We start from the raw sequence: 20631 nt of genomic DNA on the forward strand, positions 1-20631 counted from the left end.
ATGATTAGTGATGTTGAGCATCTTTTCATGTGCCTATTGGCCATCTGTCTGTCTTCTTTGGAAAATGTCTATTCAGGCAGTGTGCCCATTTCGAATCAGGTTGTTTTTTTGAAACTGAGTTTTATGAGCTCTTTATATGTTTTGGATATTACCCCTTATCAGACACACCATTTACAAATATTTTCTCCCAATTAAGTAGATTGTCCTTTTGTTTAGTCCGTGGTTTCCTTCACTGTGCAAAAGCTTCTGAGCTTAATTAGGTCCCATTTGTTTATTTTTGCTTTTGTTTTTCTTGCCTTAGGAGACAGATCCAAAAACAATCTAAGACTTATGTCAAAGAGTGTACTGCCTATGTTTTCCTCTAGGAGTTTTATGAGTTTTGGTCTTACATTTAGGTCTTTATCCATTTTGAGTTTGTTTTTGTATACGGTGTGAGAAAATGTTCTAATTTCATTCTTTTACATGTAGCTGTCCAGTTTTCCCAGCACTAGTTATTGAAGAAACTTTTTTTCCCATTGTGTATTTTTCCATCTTTTCATGGATTAACTGACCATATGTGTGTAAGTTTATTTCTGGGCTCTTATTCTGTTCCATTGATACATATATCTGTTTTTGTGCCAGTCCAATACTGTTTTGATTACTGTAGCTTTGTGGTACAGTCTGAAGTCAGAGAGCATGATAATTCTAGTTTTGTTCTTCTTTCTCAAGATTGCTCTGGCTATTCTGGGTCTTTTGTGATTCCCTGTAAATCTTAGGATTGTTCTAGTTCTGTGAAAATGTTATGGGTATTTTGATAGAGAGTACATTAAATTTGTAGACTGTTTTGGGTAGTATGGTCATTTTAACAGTATTAACTCTTCTAGTTCATGAACATGGGATATCTTTCCATTTATTAGTATCATTTTTACCTTCCTTCATCAGTGTCATATTTTTCAGAGTACAGGTCTTTCACCTCCTTAGTTAAGTTTATTGCTCAGTATTTTATTCTTTTTGATGTAATTTTGACTGGGATTGTTTTGTTGCTTTCTCTTTTTGATAGCTTATTATTACTGTATCTAGAAGCAACAGATTTCTGTTATGTTAATTTTGTATTCTGCAACTTTACCGAATTCATTGATGAGTTCTAGTAGTTTTCTAGTAGCGTCTTTAGGATTTTCTATGTATAGTATCATGTCATCTGCAAACAGTGACAGTTTTACTTCTTCTTTTCCAATTTGGATTCCTTTTATTCTTTTTTCTTGTCTGATTGCTGTGGCTAGGCCTTCCAACACTATATTAAATAGAAATGGTGAGAGTGGTCATCCTTGACTTGTTCCCAACATTAGAGGAAAAGCTTTCAACTTTTCACCATTGAGTATGATGTTAGCTTTGGTTTTGTTATGAATGGACTTTATTATGCTGAGATATGTTCCCTCTATACCAAATTTGTTGAGGTTATGGGTTTATCGTGAATTATGTTGAATTTTGCCAAATTCTTTTTCTTTTTCTATTAAGGTGATCATGTGATTTTTATCCTTTGTTTCGTTAATGTGGTATATCACATTGATTAATTTATGGATATCAAACCATACTTGTATCCCTAGAATAAATTCTACTTCATCATAGTGTATGATCCATTTTGTATATTGTTGAATTCAACTTGATAATATGTTGTTGAGGATTTCTGCATCTATATTAATCATGGATATAGCCTATAATTTTCTTTTTTCTTTTTGTAGTGTCTGTGTCTTGTTGTGGTATCAAGGTAATGGTGACCTCATAGAATGAATTTGATAGTGTTCTGTCCTCTCCAATTTTGGGGAGTAGTTTGAGAAGGATAGGTATTAGCTCTTCTTTATATGTGTGGTGTATTTCCCATGTGAAGCTATCTGCTCCAGACTTTTGTTTCTTGGGAATTTTTTGATTACTGATTCAATTTCAATACTAGTAATCAGTCTGTTCAGATTATCTATTTCTTCCTGATTCAGTTTTGGAAGACTGTATGTTTCTAGGAATTTATCAATATCTTCTAGTATGTCCAATTTGTTGGTATGTACCTGTTTGTAGCTTTCTCTTATGATTGATTGTAACTCTGTGATGTTACTTGTAATTTCTCTTCTTTCATTTCTTATTTTATTTGAGTCCTCTCTCTTTTTTTTCTTAATGAGTCTGGCTAAAGGCTTATCAATTTTGTTCATCTTTCCAAAGAAGCAGCTCTCGGTTTCATTGATCTTTTCTATTTTTTGTCTCTATTTTATTTATGTCCTCTCTGATCTTTATTATTTCCTTCCTTTCACTGACTTTGAGCTTTGTATTTTCTTTTTTTTCTAATTTCTAATTGGTAGTTTAAGTTGTTTGAGATTTTTCTTGTTTCTTGAGGTATTCCCATATCACTATAAATTTCCCTCTTAGAACTGCTTTGCTGCATCCCAGATTTGGAAAGTTGTGTTTTTATTTTCATTTGCCATAAGATATTTTCTAATTTCTTCTTTGATTTCTTCATTGACCCACTGGCTTTTTAGTAGCATGTTGTTTAGTCTCCACGTGTATGTGTTTTTTCCATTTTTCTTCCAATAACTGATTTCTAGTTTTATGCAGTTGTGGTTGGAAAATATGCTTGATATAATTTCTATCCTATTAAATTTGTTGAAACTTGCTTTGTAACCTAGCATGTGAGGTATCCTACAGAAAGTTCCATATGCACTTGAAAAGAATATGTATTCTGCTATTTTTGAATGGAATGTCCTGTAGATATCTATTAAGTCCAACTAGTCTAATGTGTCATTTAAGGCCATTGTTTTCTTATTGATTTTATGTCTGGATGATCTGTCCACTGATGTAAGTGGGGTGTTAAAGTCTCCTATTATTGTATTGTTGTTAATTTCTCCCTTTATGTCTGCTAGTATTTGCTTTATATATTAAGATGCTCTTATATTAGGTGCACATATGTTTATAATAGTTATATACACTTCTTATTTTGATGCCTTTATCATTATATTATACCTTTCTTTGACTTTTGTTATAACTCTGTTTTAAAATCTACTTTGCCTGATATGAGTATTGCTACTCCAGGTTTCTGTTTACATTTGCATGGAATGTCTTTTTCCATTCCTGCACTTTCAGTCTGTGTCTTTATCTCTGAAGTAAGTCTCCTGTAGGCAGTATATAGATGGATCTTGTTTTTTATGCAATCAGCTGCCCTATATTTTGATTGGAGCATTTAGTCCATTGATATTTAAAATGATTATTGATAAGTATGTACTTATTAATATTTTGTCACTTGTTTTCTAGTTGTTTTTTGCAGTTCTTCTCTGTTCTTTTCTTCTTCTTTTAGTCTCTTCCTTCATGGTTTGATGATTTTCTTTAGCAGTATGCTTGTTTTCCTTTCTCTCTAGTTTTTGTGTAGCTATTGGAGGTTTTTGATTTGTGGTTACCATAGAATTTATACATGTTGACCTATTATAACTTATCTACTCATTTTAATCTTGTGGTCATTTAAGTTCAAACACATTCTAAAAGCTCTACATTTTTTTACTCCTCCCACCCAGTTTTGTATTTTTTGATGTTATATTTTACATCTTCATGCCTATCCCTTACCTATTTGTTATAATTATAGGTGTTTTTTTTACAGTTCATCTTTTGGTCTTCATACTAGCTTATTTAAGTGGGTGATCCATAGCCTTACTATATATTTGCCTTTACCTTTTATCTTTCCTGTAATTTCTATTTCTTATTGTAGCCTTCTCTTTTTCGTTAAGGAAGACCCTTTAACACTTTGTAAGGTCAGTTTAGTATTGATAAACTCTTTTAGTTCTTGCTTGTCTGAGAAGCTCTTTATCATTCCTTTAATTTCGAATGATAACCTTGCTTCAAGGAGTATCCTAGATTATAGGCTTTTCTCTTCAGCACTTTAAATATATTATGCCACTCACTTGGCCTGTGAAATTTCTGCAGAAAAAAGTTATCACCTGATAACTTTATGGGAGTTCCTTTGTATATGACTCTTCTTCTCTTCCTGCCTTTAAAATTATCTCTTTAATTTTTGGCATTTTAATTATGATAAGTCTTAGTGTGGGCCTTTTTCATTTCATCTTCTTTGGGATGCTTCTGTACCTGGACATCTGTTTCTTTCTTTAGGTTCAGGACATTTTCAGCTATAATTTCATCAAATACATTTTCTACCCCCCTTTTCTCTCTCTTTTCCTTGATGTATGCTTGATGTTGTCATAGAGGTCTCTTAAACTATCCATATATTTTTTTTTAATTTTTAATTTTTTTTTGGTGAAGGGAGGTAATTAGGTTTATTTGTTTATTTATCTTTAGAGGAAGCACTGGCGATTGAACTCAGGACCTGATGCATGCTAAGCATGAGCTCTACTGCTTGAGCTATACCCTCGCCCCTCTTATTTTTTAAATTTGTTTTTCTTTTTGCTGTTTTAATTGGGTTGTTTCCATTATTCTATTTTCCAGATCACTTATGTGTTCTGTATCACTTAATATACTGTTAATTCCCTCTAGTGTTATTTTTCATTTCAGTATTGTATTCATCAGCTTTGACTGGTTCTTTTTTATATTTTCTAGTCTTTTGTTAAAATTCTCCCTCTGTTCATTCTTTTTTTTTTTTTTTTTTTTTTTTTTAGTTTACATTAGGGTTCACTCTTGATGTTCTATGGGTTTTGACAAATGCATAATGACATGTAGCCACTATAGTATCATACAGAATAATTTCATTGCCCTAAAAATCCCTTGTGCTCCATCTATTCATTTCTCCCTCCCTCTTCCCAAGCCCCTGGAAACCACAATCTTTTTATTGTATCTGTAGCTGTGTCTTTTCCAGAATGTCATTTGGTTGGAATCATACAGTTTGTAGCCTTTTCAGACTGGCTTCTTTAATTTAGTAATATGTCTTTTAAGTTTCTTCTATGTCTTTCATGGCTTGCTAGATCAGTTTTTTTATTGCACATATATTTTTTAATTTACATATGGTTTCTAAGAATGTTTAAAGCTTTAGCTTTTTAAACTTACATAGTTATCAAAGGAATAAAGTCAACCACAAAGTAAGAATTAACTCAAAAAGATACCTACACCTTGCTATTAACAGCAATATTATTTATAATTGCCAAGATATGGAAGCATCCTAAGTACACATCAAAAGTTGAATAGATAATGGAGATGCAATATATATATATAAATAAATATATTGGAACCCAACAGTTGGATAATACCTACCCACATTGGTGAAGGCAATCTTCTTTACTGATTCAAATGCTAATCTCTTCTGGAAATACCATAATAAACACACCTACAAATAATATTTTGAGAGTTATCTGGGCATCTCTTAATCTAACCAAGTTGACACATAAAATTAATCATCACACCAGCCTACATGCAGGTACATTTTAATGCTAGTGAATACCACTAGATCTGGTAAGTGGATGGCTCTGTCTCCATTCTGGAGTGTTATATATATCTGATTTCTTCTTTGTTGTAGGCTCCTTTCTTTATCATGTACCTTTATGAAAATGCCCAAAAAAGGGTCAGCATTTTGGCAAGAGACCCTGTCCTGCTCATCTGTGTCAACCCTGCTATCTCCTCAGATTATTTTGCAAAGGGCTGCTAGATAGGGGCCTGTAAATCAAACTCTTTCCCCCAGCACCCCCTTTTGGGGGAAATTTATTTACTTTGAAGTCCAAACAAATACTTGAATTTATTTGTAATCTGTCTTCCCCAAGTGCTCTGTGACTATAAAAATCTTTCTCCTATAGAGATAAATTTTCTATTTCCTGAGCAGAGTCACACAGCTTTTTCTTACCCTGTGGCACACGTTTGTTGCCTCAGCATCCTCTGCAGAGCTGCCTTCACCTCCTGGTTCTTGAGGCTATAGATGAGGGGGTTCAGCAAGGATGTGATCACACTGTACTGAATGGAGACCACTCGCTCCAACGCTGAGCCTGAGGCGGGACTGATGTACCTGAATAGAGCTGTCCCGTAGAACAAGAGCACAACAGTGAGGTGGGAGGAGCAGGTGGAGAAGGCTTTGCCTTGGCCCTCAGAGGAGCGAATGTTCAGAATGGCAGATATGATTCTGGAGTAAGAGAACAGGATCAGGGGAAGTGTCAGCAGTCCCAGAAATGCACTCACTGGACCCTGACAGAAGGAACTCATTGGCAGTGGGATCAGTACAGGACAGAGGGAATAGTGAAGGTAACTCACAGCAAAAATGGGAGATGATGTTGGACCCACAGAAATATAACTTGTGGATGAAAAGATTATTTACTAGTGAATTCAGAAACCCTATCACCCATGCTACTCTAACCATTGTAGTACAGAGAGGCCTGTTCATGACAACGGTATAGAGCAGAGGGTGACAGACAGCAGCATAGCGGTCATAAGCCATGGCAGAGAGAAGACTGGCTTCAGCACACCCAGAGAGAAGAAAAAAGAAACTCTGGGTAATGCAGCCCCACACTGAGATGCTTTTCTTCTGAGACAGGAAGTTCTGTAGCATTTGGGGCATGGTAACTGAGGAGAAGCAGATATCTAGGAAGGACAGGTGTCCGAGGAAGAAATACATGGGGATGTGGAGGTGAGAATCCCATCTGATCACCAGGATCATCACCAGATTCCCCATCAGTGTCAGGAGGTAAATCCCCAGGAACAGCACAAAGAGCAGAGCCTGGATGTGAGGGGCAGCAGACAGCCCAAGAAAGATGAACTCAGTGAAGAAACTGAAGTTGTTCATAGTTGTTTAGAAATGTCATACCTGGAAAGAAATCAAGTATTACAGAATCTGAGTAATTTCTAGTGATCAGAATATCATCCCCACTCCCTGAAACTTCTCAGGCAATACTTCTTTCAGCTTAAAAATAGAAAAGGAAAAGAAGTTGAGTAATTCCAATTGTGATTTTTATGAGTTGAATTCTGCCCCACCCCCACCCCCCAAAATATGTTGAAGTCCCAACCCCCAGTACCTCAGAATGTGACCTGATTTGGAAATAGTCATTGCAGATGTAGTTAAGATGAGATCATACTGGAGTAGGGTGGGCTCTTAATCCAATATGACTGATGTTCTTATCAGAGACAGGAGAGACCCTAGTGAAGTAGACACACAGAGGGAGGACAGCCATGTGACAACAGCAGAGATTGGAGTGGTGCATCTGCAAGTCAAGGAAGCCAAAGATTGACAGCCATCACCAGACCTAGAGGCAATCAAGGATTCTTCCTTACAGGTTTCAGGGTGAGTGTGGCCCTGCTGACAGCTTGATGTCAGACTTGCAGCTCCTAGAACTGTGAGACAATAAAATCTATTATTTTAAGCCACCCCGTTTCTGGTACTTTGTTATATCAGCCCTGGGAAATTAATATAGTGACTTTAAGGGTTTCTACCTTCCTTGGCCCTCCCCAACAGGTCTCACTGATTCTGTCAGTGAACACAGCAAACATCTTTGGAACCTAAATCAGATTACATGATTTAACCATTAAGAGTATACTTATGGCGGGGAGGGTATAGCTCAGTGGTAGAGTGCACACTTTGCATCCACCAGGCCCTGGGTTCAATCCTCAGTACCTCCATTAAAAATAAACAAACAAACCTAATTATCCCCCCCCCCAAAAAAAAATTTTTTTTTAAAGAGTATACTTATGAGAACAAACAGGATGCTTCAAATGAAATTGTTTCAGAAAAGACATTTTTCCAAGTGTTTTTATATTTAGATTTGGATCTTAAAGCCAGAAACTATAGCATTCACCATCTTATCATAGACATCCTGAGATTTGGAAGATGTGGAAAAGGGACTTGAATGATGCTAGCAGAGGTTGCAAGAGGCTTTCCAAACATTTCAGGATCCCTTCAAGGGTACCCCATCTCTCTAAATGCATACTAGCAAAGCTGGAAACGTATTTGTGGGACTGGGTTGGGGTGCCTCAGGATCATTTCCTCTGTTCTTCAGGCCAGTAAGGTTGGGCTGTCAGGCATCTCAGAGTGGGAGGACAGAGGCTCAAAGAGATGAAGTGACTTGCTCCACATTACATAGAATTGAACTGAATTCTCTGTTCTCAGTCCAGTGTTCCTTCCACCACAGCACTCCCAGCAGATGGACAACATATATTTTGAGTCATTTAAAGTATATTTAGAGGAATGTGTAGTTATAGCTTACACATAGCACTGTGTCTAAAATTAAAAAAGCTAGACCCAAAAACTGAAAGCTATGTGAACTTGAGCAAGAGACTTAACTCTTCTGAAGGTCAATTTTCACATCTATAAATTGGAGCAATTATATCTATCTCATATGGTTGAGATGAACTTACTTAAAAGTGATTTTTAATGATTGAAGACAAATACCTGGAACTAACTCTGACATTAACTTATTTGGAGACATTGATCAAATCACTTTAATCTTACACTACCTTGGTTTTAGCTTATGACCTGATAATCAAGTCCTTATTAAGTATTTCATTTCCTTCTATCACTTTGCTCCTGTTGTCATTGCATTTTACTGCCTCAAAAATGTCTAGACCAGGACTTTTACCTGTGTTCACATTTTTCACTGCGACCTGAACTGGAATATTACAACTACTACCTTCCCAGGAGTCTTCTCAGAACTAGTCTCAACACCCACAGACATTCTCTCTCCTCAGTTCATTTTACTCTTGCTCTTTTATAAATTCTTTTACCAATGACATAAATAGGAAAGCTAGAGGAAATTCAAGAGAAAGGAAGCATTTGGGAAAATGTTCAACTTAACTATTCTTTTAAAGTAAAATAAAGCAAAAATATGGATCCATTTTTGTGGGTTTTTTTCAAAAAAAATTTACACTAATAATCCTAGGAAGACTGGTGAGTGTGACATCTACACATTGTTGATGGCATTGTAAATTGCACACTTTGAGTTAGGAGTCCTACAAGGTCTAGTATTTATGCTAAAACTAAAACTCGAAAGACTAAAATGTGACATGTAGAACAATGCACACTGCATTTTTGTATGTTCTATAAAAACCAGAAACAGTTTAATATCTCCTGGAATGTCTAAACACCAACTGGATAGAATATGTAGACAATAAAGTGATAATAACAAGGCCTATGTGGCAACATGGAAACATACCAATAGTAGCTGCAAAAACTAAATATTAAATTTCTATTTGGTATGATTAGAACTGGTCTTCAAGACTCTTTTCGCCATATTTTTCCTTAAAATTCCAGCTCCCTTTTCCTTTCAAACACCCCCATCAAATCCCCAGCTTTAACTGCACCCAGTAAACAACAGAATTCCTTCCCTTTCTCTTTTAATGAGGCACCCAAACAATGTAGTTGTTCTGAAAACATTCTGCTTAGTTTTAAGATCGATTTACTAAAGGAGATAAGGGAGCCCCACCAACGATGACATCCCCTAGATCTGACTCATCTTTCTGGCTACCAAGATCACTCTTCCTTGGGAAGTTCAGACGGCTTAGTGGGAGGGAACAGAGTGAGCTGACCAGGATCACAGGGAAGAATTCTAGGGTAAGGAACAATGAACAAACTGTTCTAGGTGGAAGAGGAGCTTTGATAGAAAGAAACTGACTACGTAAAAGACAGAAAGGAAAAGAGTTAAGAAGGTGCCCAGCTATGCCCTTCTATCCCTAAGCACATGGAGATTTCCCAATATCCTTTGGGAATATTTGTAGACCCTGGCATTGGCTTTTCAGATAAAGAAAACTTCCATTCTCATTCCCAGTTCTAAATCAGAGCAAAGGTGTTAATTGAGGGGAAATCTCCACCTCTGAAACTTTCTAAGAGACTGCATTGCCATTCTGTCCTCTCCACAGATTTATTCTTATTTGGAGGCACGGAACAGAACTTCATGATCTGTTGTTATCCCTAAAGCCGTAAGATCTTAGAACTCAGTGAAAGTTATGCAAGAGAGAATAAGAAGGTCTCTTTCTGTTTCCTGTACTCCTGTGATGGTGCACATTTGAGGAAATGATCCTCCAGCCCTCCATCAGAATGCCTCCTGCCAGCTCCCCCATGCCAAAAGACGACCTGTTTCTCTTCAGGGACCAGGGACATGTAGGGAGGAGACAGAGAGATCCCAGATGGACAGAAGTGCACACAGATTAACATCTCATGAGATTCTACTCCCAGAAAAAAAGCTTGGTCTACTTGTTTACTTTGGCCACGTTATTTCCCTCATGACTATTTTTACTTCTTTTTAGTTGCCATAAGGAATTTTGGTTAAAATAGGATTCTTCCAACTTGTACAAACTTATGAAAGTTTCCTTTCTCACCCATATTTCTGAGCTGGACTGTTTTAAATCTGGCTCCTGTTTGGGGTTCTGAAGAGGACTGCCTACTGCCCCCACAGCTGGGCAAGTAGAATCAGAGAGAGCTCTAGCTAAACTCTGCAAAAAGTCCATTTTATTTCCTGACAGGTTCTAGGATCAGACCCTGTGTGGTCAGTTGTGGCTAGAGCCAAAATGGCCAGCTTCCTCTGCACTGGGACTTCCTGGACATGGCTAAAAGTAATCAGTTCTTGTCAGTCTCCCCATGGTAACCCACCTGAGTCCTGGAAGGGCTCCTGACCAGTCTGTAGGAGTCTTATATTCCTCCAGTACTATTCTCTTCGGCCATCTCTTGCCAAGATAGCCCTGGGAGAGGAGCAAGAGTAAGGACCCCAGGGAACCTGGGACTGCTCACTGGTCCCAGACGACAATAGTCAGAGTCACCTGGGACCTGGTGATGACTATGATTTGGAAGTGGGGGTGCAGAAAAATTTCCAGGAAGGGCACAAGGAACAATGCCAAATCTGACAAACAAAGCTCAGTCTAGGGCTTTTCAACCTCAGACATACAAGTGTATGCACAGAGAGGCACCAGTGTTCGTGTGCACGTGCACACACACACACGCCACCCACACACTCTCTGTATAAAGTCTAACATTCCCCTTTCCCTTTGTATTTACTCCAAACTCTATGAACTTCAGGTGTGCTATATTCTTTCTGCACATATTTATATCACATGGACCAATAAGGGAAATTAAAGCCATAAGGCAAGAACTCTTTAATTTTCTTGATTCCCCACTTATAAATGTATCCCTCTGCCCTTTCCTTGGTTGTAGTGGTAGAGGTACCTGCCTTTAATCCAAGACTAGCACCTGTAATTGTACTTTAACTTCCATCCCATCCTGGGCCTTCTCCTTCAACTATGCTATCTGTTTTTATCATCAATTTTTTCTTTCCCTTACTCATTTATACCAAGAATGTAAATGTATTGAAATATCTCCCATATTTAAAAGTATCCAGTTGACCCCATGTTTCACTGGAGCCTCTGATTTTTACATTACCTCACTCTACTTCTCTCAAAGCCACTTTTACTGAAAGTCTAACTTAACTATACTACCTTCCCAAGCTTTTCTTACTTCTCATGCTGTAGCACTGTCTTCTGCATCCACCATTCCTTTCCCCTTTTCCTTCTTGTTGCTAGTGACTTCTACAACCAGTATGACTTTTTCTCCTGATACTGGGACGCAAGAAGCATCACATTTCAGTCCTCATCTTTTGGATATTTGGACATCAAATCTCTAGATTCTTTACATAGTTAAGAAAAAGTTGGGGAAAGGGAATTATTATTCTTGAGCCATCATGAAAATAGACCTTATTCAGGCCTATGTTTGGAAGGAGTCTAGATTTCTTCCCCAACAGACAAGCTCAGGAGGAGGAATAGTTTCCATTAGTGATGGACACCTGGGCTTTGCTTCCTCATAGGTTGTAGGACCCCAATTATGAATGGAATGACTAGAAGTACTTATATTTCAAATAAGTAGCATAAAGGTATAAATAATCAATTCACGTTGCTTAAGGATCAGGCTTAGCGGTATCACATATTCTCGTAATGTCTTTTTCTGATTTTGGTACCAAGGTAACACTGGCCTCAGAAAATGAGGTGAGAAGTGTTCCCTCTTGTTCTATTTTTTGGAAGAGTTTGTGAAGAATTGGTCTAACTCTTGTGCATGCTAGTTTACTAGTAGCCCCACTACTAAACTGTGACCTTTCTATGCAATCTTTTGAATGCCACAGTGTTCAGTGCGGTTTTCCACTCTGGATGGTCATTACTTAAGTATCTCTCAGTCATGTGGAATCTCCTGGAGTTGTTCTCCTCACAGCTTCTCACAGCAGTGCTGCTTTGCTTGGTCCAGTTTCACGCTATGGTAAAAGCACAGCTTCATATTCAAACAAAGGCTCATGGGGATCTATATTCAAGTTTCTAGAATTATTTATCTATGTATCTCTTCTCACTGGCACACTGCTCCACAACTTTCTCTCTCTTTTTTCTTATTGAACGCAATCTCTGTCTCCTAAACTCAGCAACACTGCCATTTTCTGCTTGTTTTTCCTTCATGCATCCTGGTCTGAAAAGTGCCTCCAGTGAGAAAGGCAGGACAACAGTAGGGCTCACCTTACTTGTATCCTGTCTCTCAGGATTCAAAGTCCTGAGCGGTTTTCCAATAAGTGCAAACAGGCTTCCTTTTTCAGATACTTTGCTCATTTTTCTAGTTATTTATGGTGGAAGGGCAAATCTGGTACCAGTTACTATGTATGGCCAGACATGGAAATCCCATCAAATAGTGTTGAATGTCTCCTATGTCCTAGATATTGTTTTAGGTGCTTGAAATATAGTGGTAAGATACAGTCTTTGCTCTTTGGTTACGTTTGCTTGAGGAGGATAGAATATAAATATACATAAATATTGTTAGCTGGTGATATGTGGTAGAAGGGAGGGGAGAGCAGAATATTTAATATAGGATAACCAGGAAATAATTCTGTGGGAAGAATATGATTCAGGAAGGCCTACATAAAGGGGATGAACAATCCATATGCATATTCAGAGAAAAATGTGCCAGTGGAGGGAACAGCAAATGCAAAACTCTGGGGTGGGAAGAAATCTGGAGTCTTTGAGAAACAGTAAAAAGGTCAGTGTGGTTAGCGTGTAGCAGACGAGGGAGAAAACAGGAGAAATGAATTCACCAGGCTTATAAAAGCCAAATTATGTGGGCCTTGTAAATCCAGGGAGGAGTTTAGACTTTAAATAGTAGGAAGCCATTGATTTTTCTTTTTTTACCTCTTTAAAGGAATGATGTAATCTGTTTTATGATTTTTCTAAAAAGTTTACCTGGCTGGTTTCTTTTAAATAATAAGCTTTAAGGGACAATAATGAGTACAGTGAGGCTGATTAGGAAGCTATGTATTGCATTACTACAAGCTAGGCTAATATTCAGCCAGTATTCATAGCAGATAAGAAAGACAGCATCCATTTCTATCCACTGGGGGTCATTTTGATGGGCCTGTACTCATGCCTTACTGGTTATTAAATATTTGGAATATCAACCCTGAGTCCAGGTGGGAGAAGATGATGGCTTAAACTAGACTGGTAGAGGTGGAGGTGATAAGTGTCTAGACTCAGGATATATTTGTAGAGCAAAATGGATTTATTTATGTACTGAACATATGCTGGGAGAAAGTGAAAAAAGGAAGATGACTTTTAGGTTTTGGATGAATTATGGTACCATTAACCTAAGTCATCAGTTCAATTTGAACATGTTAAGTTTGAGATACCTATTAGGTAGCCAAGAGATAACCAAGGTAATGCAATATGAATCTGGAACTCTTAGGAGCAATCCAGGCTGGAGATACACACTTGGGATTCATAGATTTGAGGGCAATATTTAAAGTCAGAGAGTGCATGGGATAACCAGTGGCAGAGGGTAAATATAATTAGGAAGATGTGTTAGGAAAATTTAGGTACAATTGTCTGTTGGCATTTGGCAAATGAGTCTGTTTCTCGGATGCAAAGCTGTGAATGAAATTATAGTTTGGGGGAATCTTAAGATTAAAAATGATAGTTTAAGACCCAGGAATAGATGAGAATACCCTTCATAGTTTCCTCCCTACCCTTACGTAAGTCAGGAGAATCACTTAAAAGTTATGTTTCAAATCCTATTTACACAGCCTCTTCCTAACCCTAGTTGCAAACCTGCTGTTGAGAAATGATCCAAATAGTTAATTTGGCTCTTGACATTATTTTACCTTGGATATCTCTTCTTTGCTCCTCATCCATTTTTGCATCTAGCCCTGAATCTCTGAACCAAACAAGGGTCAGACTCTTGTAATTGTTCACTTGGAAGAGCCAAGAGAAATTCCAGATGAATAAAATTAAATGTAAAAAAAGCACACAAAAAACTAGAAGAAAAAATTTGGACACAGATGGTAAAGGACTTCTTAAGTTTAATAGCAGAGAAAAATTACACAAAAGGAAAGCTAGATATGACTACTTAACACAATTTTAAAAGTTGAAAAGTATCAGTAAAACAATAAACTGAAAAAGGTTGTAACAACTTATAGCAAAAAACTAATATCCTTCTTATTTAAACACATCATTCGAATAAAAAATTAATACTATGAATTCACTAAGAAAATAGGAAAATGGCATGCTAATAATAAAAGAGGAAATACCAATGTTTAACAAACATTTGAAAAGAAGAGGTAAAGTGTCACTATATGCCGATGACATGTTACTATATATAGAAAACCCTAAAAGGTCACACAGAAACTACTAGAGCTGTTCGAAGAATTCAACAAGGTAGCAGGTTAAAAGATAAACATTCAAAAATCAATTGCATTTCTTTAAACTAACGATGAATCAACAGAAGAAGAAAGTAAAGGAACAATCCCCTTTAAAATAGCACCCAAAGAAATAAAATACCTAGGAGTAAATCTAACCAAGGTGGTGAAAGAATTATACACAGAAAACTATAAACCATTGATGAAGGAAATTAAAGAAGACTTTAAAAAATGGAAAGATAACCCATGCTCCTGGATTGGAAGAATCAATATTGTTAAAATAGTCACACTGCCCAAGGCAATCTACAGGTTTAATGCAATCGCTATCAAATTACCCAGGACATATTTCACAGAACTAGAACAAATCATAATAAAATTTATATGGAACCACAAAAGACCTAGAATTGCCAAAGCATTACTGAAGAAAAAGAAAGAGGCTGGAGGAATAACTCTCCCAGACTTCAGACAATACTATAGAGCTACAGTCATCAAGACAGCATGGTATTGGTACAAAAACATATAGACCAAAGGAACAGAATAGAGAGCCCAGAAATGAACCCACAAACTTTTGGTCAACTAATCTTCGACAAAGGAGGCAAGAATATACAATGGAATAAAGACAGTCTCTTCAGCAAATGGTGTTGGGAAAACTGGACAGCAGCATGTAAATCAGTGAAGCTAGAACACCCCTTTACACCATACACAAAAATAAACTCAAAATGGATCAAAAACTTAAACATAAGACAAGATACAATAAACCTCCTAGAAGAAAATACAGGCAAAACATTATCTGACATACATCTCAAAATGTTCGCCTAGGACAGTCTACCCAAGCAATAGAAATAAAAGCAAGAATAAACAAATGGGACCTAGTTAAACTTACAAGCTTCTGCACAGCAAAGGAAACCATAAGTAAAACAAAAAGACAACCTAGGGAATGGGAGAAAATTTTTGCAAGTGAAACCAACAAAGGCTTGATCTCCAGAATATATAAGCAGCTCATACGACTTAATAAGAAACAACCAAACATAGCAGCACTATTTACAATAGCCAAAACATGGAAACAGCCTAAATGTCCATCAACAGGTGACTGGATAAAGAAGATGTGGTATATTTATACGATGGAATACTACTCAGCCATAAAAACCAACAACATAATGCCATTTGCAACAACATGGATGCTCCTGGAGAATGTCATTCTAAGTGAAGTAAGCCAGAAAGAGAAAGAAAAATACCATATGAGATCGCTCATATGTGGAATCTAAAAAACAAAAACAAAAACAAACAAACAAACAAACAAAAACAAAGCACAAATACAGGACAGAAATAGACTCAGAGAGAATACAGACTTGTGGTTTCCAGGGGGGTGGAGGGTGGGAAGGGATAGACTGGGATTTCAAAACTGTAGAATAGATAAACAAGATTACACTGTATAGCACAGGGAAATATATACAAAATGTTATGATAACTCACAGAGAAAAAAAGTGACAATGAGTGTGTATATGTCCATGAATGACGGAAAAATTGTGCTGAACACTGGAATTTGACACAACATTGTAAAATGATTATAAATCAATAAAAAATTAAAAAAAAAAAAAGAAACAACCAAAGAACCCAATCCAAAAATGGGCAAAAGACCTAAACAAGCAATTCTCCAAGGAAGACATACAAATTATCAATAGGCACATGAAAAAATGTTCAATATCACTAATTATCAGAGAAATGCAAATCAAAACTACAATGAGGTATCACCTCACACCAGTCAGAATGGCCATCAGTCAAAAGTCCACAAATGACAAATGCTGGAGAGGCTGTGGAGAAAAGGGAACCCTCCTACACTGCTGGTGGGAATGCAATTTGGTGCAGCCACTGTGGAAAACAGTATGGAGATTCCTCAAAAGACTAGGAACAGACTTACCATATGACCCAGGAATCCTGCTCCTGGGCATATATCCAGAAGGAACCCTACTTCAAAATGACACCTGCACCTCAGTGTTCATAGCAGCACTATTTACAGTACCCAAGACATGGAAACAGCCTAAATGTCCATCAACAGATAACTGGATAAAGAAATGGTGGTATATTTATACGATGGAATACTATTCAGCCATAAAAACTGACAACATTTGCAGCAACATGAATGCTCCTGGAGAATGTCATTCTAAGTGAAGTAAGCCAGAAAGAGAAAGAAAAATACCATATGAGATCATTCATATGTGGAATCTAAAAAAAAAAGAACATAAATACAAAACAAACAGACTCACAGACATAGAGTACAAACTTGTGGTTGCCAAGGGGGCGGGAGGTGGGAAGGGACAGACTGGGATTTCAAAATGTAGAACAGATAAACAGGATTATACTGTATAGCACAGGGAAATATACACAAGATCTTGTGGTAGCTCACAGTGAAAAAAAAGGTGACAATGAATATATATATGTTCTTGTATAACTGAAAAATTGTGCTCTACACTGGAATTTGACACAACATTGTAAAATGACTATTACTCAATAAAAAATATTTTAAAAAACATTTGAGAAATGTTAAGTATTATTTATGTAATAAATAAGAAATATTAAATATTATTTATGCAAATAAAAAAGAAATGCAAATACATGGAAGAATTAACATCTTATGCCTATCAAACTGATAAATATTAAACACGATATAAAAATTGTTCTCAGGCCTGGCAGATATACATTGCCCAACTCTCTAATATACTACTGGTTGGACTGTAAATTAATACCAACATTAATGCAAGCAAATTGGCATATAAATCAAGATCATAAAATATATCAGAAGGATAGGAGGGGGGAATGAGAGTGACAAGATGAGGGATCACAGTTCGAGTGTAAGCATGCTTTTACCGCACAATTCATACTGTATATGTGGGAGGCTGGTGGGGCAGTCCACCATGGATTTTACTGCACAAGAGTCTGCAGTAGGAACTGAATAAAGGAGCAGGTGGCAGACACACATGGAAGCTTGTGCCAGTGATTGCCTCAATCTCCTAAGGAATGGGAGACTGAGTATAGATTAGTCATTGGACCCATCTCTCAAAGAAGCAGATGAGAAAGGGAGTGGTTGCAAGAAGCAGATGACATACTGTTGATGTCAGTTTAAGTGACCTCATATCCTTTAATAGGCTTTGGTCTAGGGAAGGATGCCCTTCCCACAACTATAAACTATATCTAAATAGATCCACTGTGGAGAGTTTCTCTTAAGAATATTAAAATAGGGGGGCACAATGATATTATTATTAACTCTTCCCTTATTTGAAGAGTTACTAACTCATGTTAATTCTACCTCCTAACTATATCTTGAAATTGGATCACTTAAGGGAGAACCAGATGCTCCACATGAGGGGCATGACTGGCCACACTCTGTACAAAACCCCCTTTTTTTCTTAACAAATCCTTAGAATAACTGACTCAAGAGGTAATTACTATTGATATATAACCATTATCCATAGTTAGACGTATACTTCAAAATGAAATACATTTTTTTCTGAAAATGATTTTTAAATATTTACATCTTTAAAAGTACTTCTCTTGTTCACCCACTATACATTCCTCTACTAATTTTATAGAATTTATCATATATTTAAGATTAAGAGCTCATAATAAAAGTATAAAACAAATCAACAATATTTATTGAGTTCTAAGAAATTAAGAAAATGCCAAAGGGAAAAAAATTTTACTTTTGTTTAATGCTTATAAGGGTAACATGGTGATGCATATTAGGTATTTCATTAAAGGAGTCGTGTGAATCAGCCTACACATTGGGTTTTGAGCTTATCTGTCCCCTCACCCATGAATCTTTTCTGACAAAAAAATTAGTTTATTTGATTGAATATGTGTCAAGCAACAATCGGCAGTGGGCTCAGGAGGGGTTTGGCTGACTGGGACTGTCAGACACCAGGTGAATTAATTGACTTGATATCCTCAGGGTGGAATAAAAACATCATTGTGAGAGAGCATAGACATTCACGACTTCGGGTTCCAAGGAGCTCTCTAGTCACCAAACAGCCAGATGCCATCCCAGACACTCAAAATGTCACCACCAGCACACCTGAAACAGTTCCTGTTCCTCTGAGTGGGTTAGGGTAGTCTCTTAATCTGTGTCTTTGCGACTAGAAAGTTAGTAACTCTAATCAGGCACATCAGTTTTTTAGGTTTCCCCCAGGTTAGGTGGATAAAGCAACCACCATGATTCAATATCATCTTCACTCAGTACTCACTTTGAAATGCCTTAAATGCCTTTCACATGCCCATCTTTTTGTGTTTTGTTTCGTTTTAATACTTAGATCGCCAAACTACTTTGAAAACTCTTGAGCAAGACAAACAGATTTGGACTCTGCACTATTCCACCCCAGTACCTATTTTTGTCTTCACTTTATTTTTTTTTTAACCAAATACAATAAAATAAACAATCACATACTTAAAGCATACCCAAGAGGTTATATTCATCAAATGGTAAATTTTTTAAGTGATCAAGTTAGCCATTAGTGTACCTCATCCCCTGACTATGTTTTCCCATTATTTTCAGACCAAACACACCATGACTCCTTTATACATAAAGAGGCACATTTATTTCTTCAACATTCTACACAGGGCTGTCGTCACCTCCTGGTTCTTGAGGCTGTAAATGAGAGGGTTCAGCAAGGATGTAATCACACTGTATTGAATGGAGACCACACGCTCCAACATGGAGCCTGAGAGAGGGCTCATGTACCTAAATAAAGCTGTCCCATAGAACAAAAGCACCACAGTGAGGTGGGAGGAACACGTAGAGAAGGCTTTTCCTTGACCCCCAGGAGAATGGATGCTTATGATAGCAGAGATGATTCTAGAATTAGAGAAGAGGATCAGGGAAAGTGTTAAAAATCCTAACAATGCACGTGACCCAGCAAGAAAGGCCTCGTTGGCAGCAGGATCAGTGCAGGATAGAGAGAAGAGTAAAGGCAGCTCACAGCAGAAGTGAGGGATGACACTGGGCCCACAGAAATGTAAGTTGTAAGTGAAAAGACTGTTTGACAACGAGTTTAGGAACCCCATTACCCATGCTGTAATCACCATTCCGACACAGAGAGGCCTGTTCAAAACCACACTGCAGAGCAGAGGGTGGCAGATGGCAGCATAGCGGTCATAGGCCATGACAGAAAGTAGGCAGCTCTCTGTGGTCCCAGAGAACATGAGAAAGAAACTCTGGGTCATGCAGGCCCACGTAGAGATGGTTTTCTTTTGAGTTAATAAGTTCTGCAGCATCTTGGGCATGGTTACTGAAGATAGGGAGAGATCCAGAAATGACAGGTGACCTAGGAAGAAGTACATGGGTGTTTTAAGGTGGTAATCAGTCCTGATCACCAAGATCACCATCAGGTTCCCCATCAGAGTTAAGAGGTACATCACCAGGAATAGTGCAAAAAGCATGGTCTGGATCTGAGGAATCCTGGAAAGTCCCATGAAGACAAACTCAGTAATGATGGTGAGATTTTTCATGATTAGAGACATTGGCCCTAAAAAGAAATATAATACAGTTGAGTCATTCCAGATGAATATGACTGCCTCTCCTATGAAAAACATGACTTACAGCTTAAAAGTAAAAATAAAAACTATGAAGCCAAAAATGTGACCCTCTAAGTCACACACATCATCCCCATCACTACTTCAACTCTGGAGGCATGTAGCGTTCCAAAGTCCCTCCTCCATAACTGCTTCTTTAATCTTTTTAATACCCATTTATTCAGAAAATATTTAATAAGCATCCAAGTACTGGGCATTGTACCAGACCCAAGGGCCTGGCATGTAGTAGGTACTTAGTAAAGTTTACAGAATAAGTGAAAAAAATATCAGAAAGCTAGATTTTTACACAAGTCTGTTCTATTTTTAATGCACCACATATAGAGGATCATAAAAATATTTTTGATTATTGAATAAGTAAAAGAATTAATGAAATAAATAAATGTATGGCTCATAGGCAACTCCATGAGTAAGACCATAAGCTGCCCTGGCAGTGAGATGTCACATACATTCTATGGCCTGTGTCCTTTTCTAAGAAAAG

The 20631-nt window shown here is 37.2% G+C and overlaps 1 protein-coding gene across 1 annotated transcript; it reads right to left on the reverse strand.

Annotated features, from left to right (window-relative positions):
* Positions 1–5787: 5787 nt before the first annotated feature.
* Positions 5788–20081, reverse strand: LOC102511775 (olfactory receptor 8S1). The gene is made up of 3 exons (XM_006177724.2): positions 19629–20081; positions 10514–10602; positions 5788–6064 (listed from the first exon to the last, which is right to left on the reverse strand). Exons 1-3 carry the CDS (start codon positions 20079–20081, stop codon positions 5788–5790), a joined length of 819 nt encoding a protein of 272 aa, XP_006177786.2.
* Positions 20082–20631: the final 550 nt, after the last annotated feature.

Source organism: Camelus ferus, chromosome 12, assembly GCF_009834535.1.
Source record: "Camelus ferus isolate YT-003-E chromosome 12, BCGSAC_Cfer_1.0, whole genome shotgun sequence".
Classification (NCBI taxonomy): domain Eukaryota; kingdom Metazoa; phylum Chordata; class Mammalia; order Artiodactyla; family Camelidae; genus Camelus; species Camelus ferus.

Bases quoted from the DNA above. Each gene is read 5' to 3' on its own strand.
- LOC102511775 (XM_006177724.2), bottom strand. From the start codon at position 20,081: ATGTCTCTAATCATGAAAAATCTCACCATCATTACTGAGTTTGTCTTC. The intron at 10,603-19,628 runs GTAATGGGGTTC...CTCCTCTCCCAG, and splicing joins GAATGGTGATTACAGCATGG to GGCTATCTTGGCAAGAGATG. The intron at 6,065-10,513 runs GTGGGTTACCAT...CTCTTACTCCAG, and splicing joins GGAGCCCTTCCAGGACTCAG to AATCATATCTGCCATTCTGA.